The sequence below is a fragment of the Sardina pilchardus genome, chromosome 14, assembly GCF_963854185.1.
Source record: "Sardina pilchardus chromosome 14, fSarPil1.1, whole genome shotgun sequence".
Lineage (NCBI taxonomy): Eukaryota > Metazoa > Chordata > Actinopteri > Clupeiformes > Clupeidae > Sardina > Sardina pilchardus.
In genome coordinates, this window is record NC_085007.1 from 14101951 (window position 1) to 14113872 (window position 11922).

At 41.6% G+C, this 11922-nt stretch overlaps 1 protein-coding gene across 2 annotated transcripts; it reads right to left on the minus strand.

Annotated features, from left to right (window-relative positions):
• Window positions 1–2365: 2365 nt before the first annotated feature.
• Window positions 2366–10729, minus strand: tbx3a (T-box transcription factor 3a). Of its 2 annotated transcripts, none has more exons than XM_062554943.1 (7): window positions 9775–10729; window positions 8702–8969; window positions 8153–8299; window positions 7019–7095; window positions 6568–6725; window positions 5261–5907; window positions 2366–4259 (listed from the first exon to the last, which is right to left on the minus strand). In XM_062554943.1, exons 1-7 carry the CDS (start codon window positions 10164–10166, stop codon window positions 3816–3818), a joined length of 2133 nt encoding a protein of 710 aa, XP_062410927.1. In that variant the 5' UTR covers window positions 10167–10729; the 3' UTR covers window positions 2366–3815. The 2 variants fall into 2 exon arrangements, with proteins under 2 accessions (XP_062410927.1, XP_062410926.1); XM_062554942.1 differs by having other exon boundaries at window positions 8153–8317.
• Window positions 10730–11922: the final 1193 nt, after the last annotated feature.

An 11922-nucleotide genomic window follows, 5' to 3' on the forward strand; every position in this document is an offset into this window, starting at 1 on the left:
GGAAAGGAACGGGTTGGGCCCTGACCTGAAGCCAATCCAGCAGCTTGCTGCCTGTATAAATGTTAAAACAGTGAACAACATGGACATATTTAAATTATCATCATTTCTATTTTACAGTTTTCAACGGAGAGCATTATGGTTGAATATAGCCTATAATACGAGGATACATTTGCTGTCTAGATCTTTGACCTCATTTTATAGAATAAGGAGACTGATATCAGTTGAGTTGAGGAGTTTCCAGGACTATTAAAGTACAATTGTGGGAACGCCCGATAATGACACTGTGCACAAGGGACATTAAATCACTTTATGCCACGTGTAAACCTTGCTTGATTTTAATCATTATATTCGGCCAATAAAGGAGCAATTTTAGCTTCATCAAAATAAATATTCAACACGCCAGATAGGAACAGATAGTCGTCAGGCAATATTCTATGATCATCATCCTGCTGAAATGACCAGAGCAAAGTATTCCGAGGTTCCTGGCAAAACAAGATAATGATTGATCGAGACTAGACAAACACCCGTTTCAAAATGGAAACAAGTTACAGTCTAGTGCAGTTTTTACACCAAAGAGAGAATAAACAAACAGATTAGGCCACCTTGGCTGCTTTGCTTTGTTTGGGCAACTAATGGGTACATTTTCCTGCATTTTGGGACTGCATAAATCGTATATCTACGTCTATCTATATCTATATCAACTATACGTTTTTTTACAAAAAAAATGACTGTCGATGGCGATGCTTTTAAGAGCAAAATGTTGTATTTTTTAAACGTGTTTTTATCAGTAGTCTGAAGTGCGAGGCACCGTCTCCAAACATGGTCTCTTACACAATTTGGAATTGAATTGAAATGGGCATTATAGTGTTGTGCATTATAGTATTGTGTTATTTATTTTAATCGATGCAATCATTGTATTGTTAGTCTATACCGTTGGACACACACACGCGCGCGCGCGCACACACACACACACACACACACACACACACACACACACACACGCACACACACACACACACTTTCTTTGGGGTATGTTAGCTCAAAGGCACGAGATGAGACAACTTGATTCATTGTCATTTGGCCTATCCAGGTGATAACATTGGTGTCCTGTTACCCTTGTTCAGCGTGCCTTCAACTCTTACAGGCCAAAATATGCCTCTACAGACATGCGTGCCTCTAAACAGCAGTTTTTAACCCGGCAGTTTCGAAGGCCATATATAGATTCAAGCAGGCCCAGGATATGAACACAAGTGTCTGATGGCCCACATTAGGACACCCGTCTGACGCCAGTGTAATCATCTGTTCTGCACTTTGGCGTGTACTTTGCCCTGTCTCCGCTGGGTGGCGTAAGGTTTTACACATCTACTGGAGAATTCCCTCCCAACATTATTGCAGACGCACTGTCGCCTTCCACGTAATAAAATCAGGTAAGATATCGAAGGCGCCAGGTGAGCAATAGACAGAGCAATTGAGATAGTTTGCGTCGTGTTTACCCCTATTCTCCAGCGCCACGATTGTTACTTATTAACCATACAGTATACAAATAAAGATACGAGCTTGATAAACTCATGACTCTAGGCGCAACAGAGTAGGCAATCAAGTTATTTTACATTCTTTGAGTTTCCCATCGGTCGAAATAAACAGTCAATAGTCTACTACTCTGCAGACAAATGACTTGGTCTTAGTCTCTGTGTCCACGACAGGAATTCCAGGTATGACAGGTCAAAGTGAAAAGCTTTCCCTGGCGCTGATTTTGATGGTTTCGCGACAAGAACATTTCACCTTTCACATTTCACCATCTAGACCTCTCATACGTCTCTTCTCGACAAGAAAAACACTAGACGGTCGCCACCAAGATCCCTGTTGAAACTGATCCCCATGTATCTAAAAGATGTGTTTTTACCTCTGGGTAATGTTTGTGCCATAGGCCAAGCACTCAGTTAGCCATCTCGTCACATAATTGGCGTGGTGAAATGACTTAAATAGACATTGCGATTAGCTTCTCCACTAATTTGTGTAGGCCTGTAACCTACAGCAAATTCTGACAAAATGTTAATATAGCACAGGTTAAGGTAGCAAGAATCTAGTCCGGGCTTTATGGCGCAGGCCAAGCTCAACACATTTAACAGATTGTCAGCTTTCCGAATCCGTGCTGGCACCACCTTAACACAGTTTTATTGTGAAAAATTACTTGAAGAGGGCGACCAGCTCACATGAGCACGTACTAAAATGTATGCATATGATCTTAAACTGTAGCACGTGTTCCGAACCCAGTAGTCCTTACGCATTCCACAGTGGCATTGTTCTCTGCTCAAAAGCATATCTTGGAGACTGCATTTTAACATTTTTATTGAAACTTTCAAGAAAACATTGTTGGTGTTGTAAACTAGACAAAAATCGAATACAACATAACCCGATGAGAACTGTTGTAACAAATGAAAACAAACCTTCATACTTAAATGAGATGCGGCACTTTTGCTTTTAGGCTGCAGTATACATTGGGAAAATTAGCATTTTCATTTTAACACACAGACGAGAGGTTTTTTTTCTTTCAATTAAAGAAATATCTAAATATTTTCAAGCCATTGGTGCAGTGTGCTGTCGCTTTTAATCAGTTTGAATAGTAGCACTTCAACACAGAGACAACAATGAATGGAACGATGGCACATGGTTGTGTCTGCGAGGGAAAAAAAGCTCTGTGTTCGGGAACAGATAAATCCGTATTTTGAAATAGAGGATGAAACATGTGGGTGGCATAAACAAAGATAATAGTTCACAAACTATTTTACACAGGTATATCAACAATAAATTAAGGACATTTTCCCCAAAACAAACAACTCCGTTATATTTACACGCAATATCCATATGAAATAATTACATAAATATTTGTATATATCAGTATATTTACAGTATAGCCATTGCTATCCTTGCGATTGTTCCAGATTCCCTTTTCCCAATTTTAATTAGTGCTAGACACGGTAAGCAATGTGAGGACAGATGCCTAAGAACACACATGCTTTCGACTAATGTCATTACTTAGGCCTATGTCTTTTGTAATTTGCCTAGGCAAACAGGGTAAGTCATCTGTGGCTAAAATGATTAATAAACATTCACTTCCGCCCTATAACCGTTGATCGCATCCAAATCAATTAATTCAATAGTGTCAATAGCACGTGGGAAAGAAACGTACATCTATTTGTTTCATATTAATTGCAGTGTGTACCCCCTGTGTGTACAGTTGACTTTAATAGTGTAATCTTAATTTGGTCGTCTTAGAGGTGCATTAACTGGTAGTCATCAATCATAGGCGGTTTTCTGTATAGGGCATGCAAAGCTTCCCCATCTTTACGACAATAACTATAAGATTCAAATAGTTATTTAATTCATATATCAAACACAGCAGTCTTTATAAGATAAAGGGATAATAACTCAACTGATAACCAATTCAGAGTGCATATTAAATAAAACTCGCTTTCGTTACCTCCTAAATTTGACATAGAACATAGACAGTACACAGCAGCAACTTAATCGATGTATATGTGTCACATCATCTCCAACCGTTCAGTTTCAATACTTGTGTGGTATTCAAAAACAGAAAAATCGAAGATACTGATTAATTTAACAAAAGAGCAATATACATAGATGTTTGTATTTTTTTTCTTATTTTTGCCAAAGTGCATTTTAAAATCTAAACTTTTTTCTTTCTTTTTTTTTCTTTTAAATATGTCCGTGTTGTAAACCCGCATTCGCTGTCGTACTCATCCGCGTCAGCGTTCTCATAGCATCCTGGTCATCAGCAAAGACACACAAGACAATCAGGGGGATACGCTTCGAGACCTGTCTTGTTTTGAGTCGAGTCCGCTGACCAGGCGTTGGATGCTCTGCAATTCGTTGGTGGAATCTTTCTCGGAACAAGTTTTTGGTGACAGTGACACCGATCCAGACGATATGGTCGAGGACCGGCTGGTGACCTCCGAGGTCGAGTCCAGGGTCGCGGACACGGGGCTTGAGGCCATCCCATCTCCTTTCATCTCCATCGCGCTGCTTGCCATCGTGGGCATGGTGGTAGTGAGCAAAGTGCTACTATCCGGAACGCTCATGGGAATAGGGTAAGGGCTGTATCTGAGCCGGGGTCGCACTGCGTTCAGAAACTGATGGCGGTGGACTGACGAAGTAGCCGCAGAAGAGGCTGCGGCCGCGGCTGCCATGTAAGTGTAGGGGTAAGGGAACAGGCCTCCAAATGGAGACATCGCAAGGCCCTGCGGACAGATAGACAACCAGTTAGACACGTTGATGACAACAAGCGGGCTATCGCATAAATGCAGAACCTCTGCAGGTTCAGAGACATGAGAGCCGTCGCCTCATAGGTCTTAGTTTGCTGTTTAACTTCATTTGTAGTATAGGACGCATTTGATTCATATCTAAGTGTCATGTGATAATAGATTAAGCAAACTATCGGATCCATCTAAAAAGTGGGCTATTAAGGAGGCATACAGTGCAGCAGATGCCAGCTTTATTCTGTAAAATCAGTGCTATCAATGCTTCCTTGAATATTATCTAAGCAATTTAGCCATGCAGAACCATGCGAACGCACACCCAGATTAGCAGTATGTTTGCAATGAGACTTGAAAGGAAACTTCGAATATGTTCTGTATTTAAAGGCTGGGTGTTTCCCCCTCCCCGTTTCAGCGAACCGTTTTAATACGAGGCCTTTCCCCTTTAAATGCCGAAATAATTAATGTTCTCAAATCTACACACAACTTCTATATTGTTCAAATGTTTCCCCCTCTTAACATATGGGCCCAACGCGTTGGAAATATGTGAATGGCGATGGAAAAAACAATGGAAGAGCCTAGCCATTCTACGCACAAATTAATACCCTGGGCCTACTCAAAAGCCTATTTACAAATATAAACAAAGTACTTTGCATCAACAGTAAACGATAGCCTACTCTTTGCCATAGAAACTCTCAAGATAGCCTAGCAGTTATGCTCCCAAAGTGTGATGTTTAAATTATCTGGCCCAACAATCACGTTGTCTTCGATAGTTTAAAAGTTTTCCTCTAGTGATTCATTTAGTTATGTGCTCAAGATTAGCATGCATTTCCATTCAAAACTGAGCCATTGTAAATACTTTTTTCGAATTCAGAACACCATGGTCCAATCCATAGGCCTACACAAGGCCTAGCTTTACTCGTGTGAGCCACCATACAATAATCAACATTATGCGCTTAAGGTAATGAAGATAAACAGGTTTTTACCTGTGATGCCAAGACATGTTGCTGCAGATGAAAAGGCAGTCCCGGGGCTCCCGTCAGGCTTTGCGAGGGTGACGCCATACTCGCCGTGTCCATGGTACTCACCCCTCCGGAGGATACAGCTGCTAGTAAAGGGCCCATCCCTGCAGCCATATTCGAAAACGCACCCCCCATATTAAACTGGCTGGGGTGCAAGAGGAAAGGGTGGGCGCCACCCAAATGATTAAAAAACTGCTGTCCTGCCAGACTCGGTGGAAATCCAAAGTTGTGCAAGTGGCCCTGGCTTAAGTGTGCGCTGCTGTCTGTCTGTACAGTCAAGGGTAGGTAGCTGTCTTTGCCGATAGACCTGCTGCACTCGTCCGCTTTGCTGTGGTCACGGGTAGGACTTTTGAGGTCTTCTCCGGATCGAGTCGTGCTGGAGATGACGGTGACGGGGCTCTGCCTGGAGTCCGCTTGACTTTTCTCTGTTCTCACAGCACTTTCCCGGGATCGGCAGGAGGAATCGGTATCCATGAAGCGAGCCTTAGAGGGGCTCACTTCGTGGTCCTTTGCATCCTCGGTAGTGGTGGAGATTTTACTCGAGTCTGGCCCTTCTTTCAAGTGTTCGTCTTTGCTCTCGTCGTCGCTGTCTTCATCGCTGTCACAAAAATCTTTGAAGAAAAAAAGAACATTTCAGTATTGCTACATAATATAACATAATCTGAGTTGCATTTGACAGCTGTTACAAAATGTTGATTATTCTTTCACAGATCTCAACCGGTAAACACACATTGCATTGCACTGAAAACACATTCATCATTTATTAGGCTACTGAGGCCATCCATTGTCTAGCGTAAGATGTCATATTGTGCTACCTGCTTCTGCAACTCTTTAGATGTTGTTGCAGAATATTTAACTAATAACTAACACATTCGAAGTCCTAGATAGCCAACATTATTTTAAATATTAGCAACATTGAAATATACATTCATCACTCATTCCACACTTTGGATATGATTTAAGACCGTCACAACTTGTTGCGCTTAATTTCCTATTCATTCATAAAAGGCCTAGGCCTATGTCTTCTGATAAGTCCCATTTAAGCATATATTTTCAGAATTCTTTGCACGTACAGTGTTTGATGCACGTGGATTAGTATTTCAAATAGTAAAAAAAGACATGGCATTTAATTCGTTGATTTGGATTTAAACTTAGTTTTAACCTCGATTTTTATGCTCATCTGACTTGAATAGTTAGCATGCCCCACCAGCATAACTCTGTGAATGCGTCTGCAATGACCCCTTTCTTGTCCTGTCGTTAGAGAGGCATACCTTTTAGATTTGGTGGCCCCACAGTCGACACTGCGGGGGAAGAGGCCTGGCGAAAACACTTGAACGGAGCCTGCTCGCTTGAAGAATCGTCTGACGCCCCGTTCTCTTTCTTCTGTTGATCCTCATAGGAACGCATGGACTGCAGGGCCAGTTGTTTCCTGAACCGAAGAAAGGGGGAGAAAAAACACAATTGGTGAAAAAGCAGTTGACAGTTGCTAATTACCGATAGTATACGTAGGCTACGATGCATTCAGGCAATTTAACGTTTCACTTGATTATTTAACAAAGCATTACTGGCATTTGCTATTGCATTTGTATTACACACTGTTAACAGGTCACTTATTTACGTAGCCAAAAGCAGACGCATTACATTTCACATATAGGCCTAGACATAAAGATGTCGTTTTTGAAGTGGTGGATCTACCCAAGCTATGAACTACCATAGGCCTACCTTTTTTCTCGTCTTCCATTGCCAGTGTCACGAAAGCCTTTAGCAAAAGGATTGTGGTCGATTTTCAATTGTGTTATCTGAAAAACATAATGATCAATATTAATTTTAAAAACGTGAAGAGCAGACATTACAAGACAGTAGAGATGTGTATACACACTATAACACTGTATTAGTTTCGAAAGTGTGTCTAGAATTGTAATGTTTTATTTATTTATTTATTTTTGCTGAAGTTACAAATTCCATCTCAGGAATACATTACACCTTTCATTCTTAAGTCATGAGCCTAATTCTTGTGCTGAACTGAAATGTCAGATTTGAAGTCTCATTTAAATAAATTATAACACACACACACACACACACACACACACACACACACACACACACACACACACACACACACTTTCTCTCTCTCTCTCTCTCTCTCTCTCGCTCTCTCCGCCCCGCAATCTAATTTTTTCTCCAACTCGACTCCAACCCAAACTTATGGAGACATAATTACAGAGCTCAAGGCACCAAACAATATTCAGTGCTTGTCATCCAATTCACAATTAACCAACTGACCATTACACTTGCATTCACGGCAAGAGACTACAGGGAACACCGTAATCAACATTCAGTGTAATTTCTGAAAACACTTTTTCGTGTTAATTAAGATTCAACAAGAATCCTTTGTAACAAATCATTCTTGTTTCTCCTCTGTTTTGTTTTTGTCTGCCCCCTCCTTCACACACAGACACAGCAGTACGCAAAAAGTCTGGGTAGTTCGCCAAATATTCGACCCCATGTGATTAAATATAATTAAGATAACCTGTAAGACATACATTCCTGAGATGTCTGCCCACAGTACTACAGTAGATGAGCCCCGTGAAATGCTAACGCAGTGGGAAGGCCTCACTTAGCCTTTCCTTAAAGCATTTACCAAATGCAAATAGGCTACGCTCAAACAAAAATGTAACATCTGCATTATGTCCAAGGGTTTTAGACTAACTGGAGACTTGAATGCAGTTTCCTCGCAGGATTACAGAGGCTTTTGTTGATCAGAGGCAAGGGGCAAATCTCCTCACACACGAGTTATGTAAAACGAGGGCAACTCTATACACATTTCACTGAAAACAAACATAAGCCTAAACCCACCTTGTCGTTTTGGTAAGCAGTAACTGCAATGAAGTCAGTTTCGGGGAAAACATATGTCCTGAACGTGCTGTACGGAAGTTTCAGTATGTCGTTTGCTCTCACAATGTGAAACCTCGGTTGATACTTATGCATGGAGTTCAGAATCGTCTGCGACAGGAAACAATGCTGGGTTTTAAAGATAGAAGCACACTTTCACTTTACACACACGTAACACACATTCAAGTCACTGCTTGCAAATGCTTGCAAATACATATTTCAGTGTAACACATATCTATATTGCTTTCAAGTATGCGCAAGGGTTAACACATGCATAACACAAAGCCTAAGATTTTTACAATTTCATATTAATAAAATTATAGCTAATGTTATGCAGCTATGCACACAGGCTTCCTGTCGAAAATGCTGACAATGCAATAGTCTGAGGCCTCTGAAGCATTGCATGATGCATTTATTTTTATGCAGGGTCTCACCACAACTTAAATCATAATAATTATAAAAATAATAATTAAAATGTAATCATAGTTGTTAACAAATAAACATTTCACTTACAAAGCCATGTTTATCGGAGATGTTGTTTGTCAGCTTCAGCTTATGAAAATTGACGACTTTGGACATCCACTGTTCACCAGTGGCCGGACTGTCCGGGTGAATGTACATCCTCTTTGGCATTTCGGGGTCAGCCTTGCCTGCCACCATCCAGCGCGAGTTATGAAATTTATACCTGCAGTCGTCAGCCGCCACAATATCCATTAACAAAATGTACTTCGCTTTCTTGTCCAAACCAGTGCACCTCACTTTGAACGGGGGGAACATCCGTCTGTAAGGAGAGAGGAGAGAGACGAGTTTTAGCCATCAACTGTGTATAACCATCATCAAGTTCATCCAAATCGTATATAAATATATGTGTTAAAAAGCGTAATGTCCAGGAGCTTTAGGCCCTCCTGCTTCTTGTATAACCTACAATAGCCTCATTTATACTTTTAGAGGTCTTGGCCTTTAAGCTGGATATTATTGCCCAGCTGGACACTCATTCCAAGATTTTATGGAAGACGAATATTTCAGAAAGGTAATATGTCGCACATAAATGTCCTGACCAGTGTTCAGATATACGAACGTTTGCCAACATTTAAATATCAAAGCATTTTAAGATACTACCACATATAATACTATAAGATAGCTGGCACATTTATTAAATACAAATCAAACTAAACAAACGCGATATGTAATAGTAGATTTATCCTGGTTTTGTCTAAATATTTTACTTTTTACGATTGCCCCCTCAAACAAAAAAATAGGCCTATACCAACTAATAAGAAAGCTGTCATGGCTTGTCATAGTTAGTGTTATACTGCAATTTTATCCTTTGCATGTTTGCACTAACACGTACGGCGGTTGTATAGATAAGATAACACAGTGCCTATTTTTTGTAATAACCGTGGCAAAATATTTTTGATGCGGTGTGTGACTCGGCGGACGTGCATTTCCAGGACTTAATCAATAAATCGATACACTCAAAAGTGTTTTATTCAGGTCAGGGGTCTCGACAAAAATTACCAGTATTTTGAAGTTTAATTCTAAATCGGTTATTGTTATGTTCTGTAATCACAATAACTTTTGTTTACCTTCCTGACTTCGTGATAACCATTTCAGTGCCTCTCTTATGGAAGAGCTCCCAAAGTTCTTTCGCCTCCAAGTGAACTTTCGGATCATCCTCTACCTCTTCCTCAGGCTCCAGAGTTTTGAGAGGCCTTAGATGGGCTGCGGCAGCCTGGTGCCCGAGCGAAGAGAAGTGCAGGCCGGTCTCGGCGGCGCCCATCAACTGGTCCATGATTGGCTTTCCCAGGGCGCCCGGGAGAGACAGGGAACCATTCGGAGGTAGCGCCAGGGCCGGGAAAAAGGGAGGTTGGTGACCCAACATTGCACTCATGGCAAATTCCGGACCCCGGTGAGGTAAAAACGGATGGTATGCCATACTTGTTCCTTGAATAACTGGATCTCTCATCAGGAAGCTCATTCAAGTCCAGATCCCAGATGTAGTGATATTAGAAATAAACGCTTATGTATAATAGTTATCAGCGAACGATTTCGCTTCTTCAAAAGTCTTTCTCTCAAATCCAAAGTGGTTTTGGCGCAAATAGGAATCCAGTGATTTTTGACAATTTGTCCTTACTGATGTGAACTGAATTCCACTAAAATGTCCACAGTTGAGAAGAAAAATGATCCATTAATCTTCGGCGGTGTTTGTCTGCAAAGGTTGACGTGCGTTGATGTGATGTTCTTCAATGGACTGTCTCGTGGACAATTTTCGAATTAAATCGAGAGTTGAGTCACTCTATTGCAGTTTGCAGCTACTCTGTTTTCCTCGGAGTTGTTTACAATATCGACATTCCTTTTAAAATGTATTCACTCGCACTGGCTTCAGTCCTCCAGCAGACGCGATGTGTTGAAATATTTCGATGGTGCAGAGTAATTCCCCTGTCTTTACTTGTTTAAGGCATACACTCTCACACGCACACACACATTTTGTTCCTATCTCTTTCACACACACACACATTTCAGTGAAGAAGTATGCGGAGAAAAGAGTCCGTTGACGGCGGAGAGGTGGTAAGGTTCCAGCACCAAGCTATTCCTAGTGCTTCTGTACCCCATAGGCTTCAAACTGTGTGGATGTGTTGCATGTTACGAGAAGCTGGGCTCTGTTGATTGGCCCTTTGACGCTTTCGGACCAATTGTGTGGCTTCGTAGGCGTGGTTTTAACAGGTCGGGTGGAGGGGACAGACTTCAGACTTATAAAAAGGTGTTTGGAAACTCTAATGCTGCCGCGAAACAGCAGTGCCTCAGTCAATGTTGTGTGAATATGTCAACATCATTAGGACAAGGGAGATCGGTCGGTCTGTGGGACCCTGCGAAGGAAAAGTAACCCCAGCCTCGCTAGCGCTGTCCGTAAGAAATTACTGCCTCGTCCGCAGAGCGTCATGACTGGCCCTACATTTTCGGAAATGTATGTTGTTCTCGGATGATACGCACTAAAGAATCGCAGGCACTGTGCGTATTTAAACGGCGAACTTTCTGTAGATTCCCTTTTTCAACGTGGGTTGTTTTAGCCATACCGTAAGGAGGGATAGGCTATGTTTGTTTTACGCATCTATCTGTCGATCACGCGGTAGGATGCATTGTTATACTAGCGTATTTGAAGTCTCTGTAATCGCTTATCATATGAAAATGACAGCCCGCCACACCTTAGGTAGCCTATACAAACACCACGCGAAATCATATCTTATAACCTCCCGTTAACCAAGCACGCATCAAACCTTCTGTAGGTATTCGATAGCTACGTAATTCTCTCAGTTTGAATAGTAGATTTTACAGATGTCCTGTCGCAATGATGATGCAGAAATATGCCGTAATTTAGATAAGGCCTTTTGTGTTATCACAAGGTGATAAAGCATAATTTTGATAACACCAATCAATGAGATAAACGGCGCCTCTCTCCCTCTCTCTCACACACACACACACACACACTCTCTCTCTCTCTCTCTCTCTCTCTCTCTCTCTCTCTCTCTCTCTTTATCTGTCTCCCTCCTCTCTCTCTCTCTCTCTCTCTCACTCACACACACACACACACACACACACACACACACACACACACACACACACACACACACACACACACACACACACACACACACCTACACGGACATACGCAGAAGCACGGCATTTCTGGGGCGTCATTGTGTAGGTCTGTCAAAGATGACAGCAGATGGATTCAT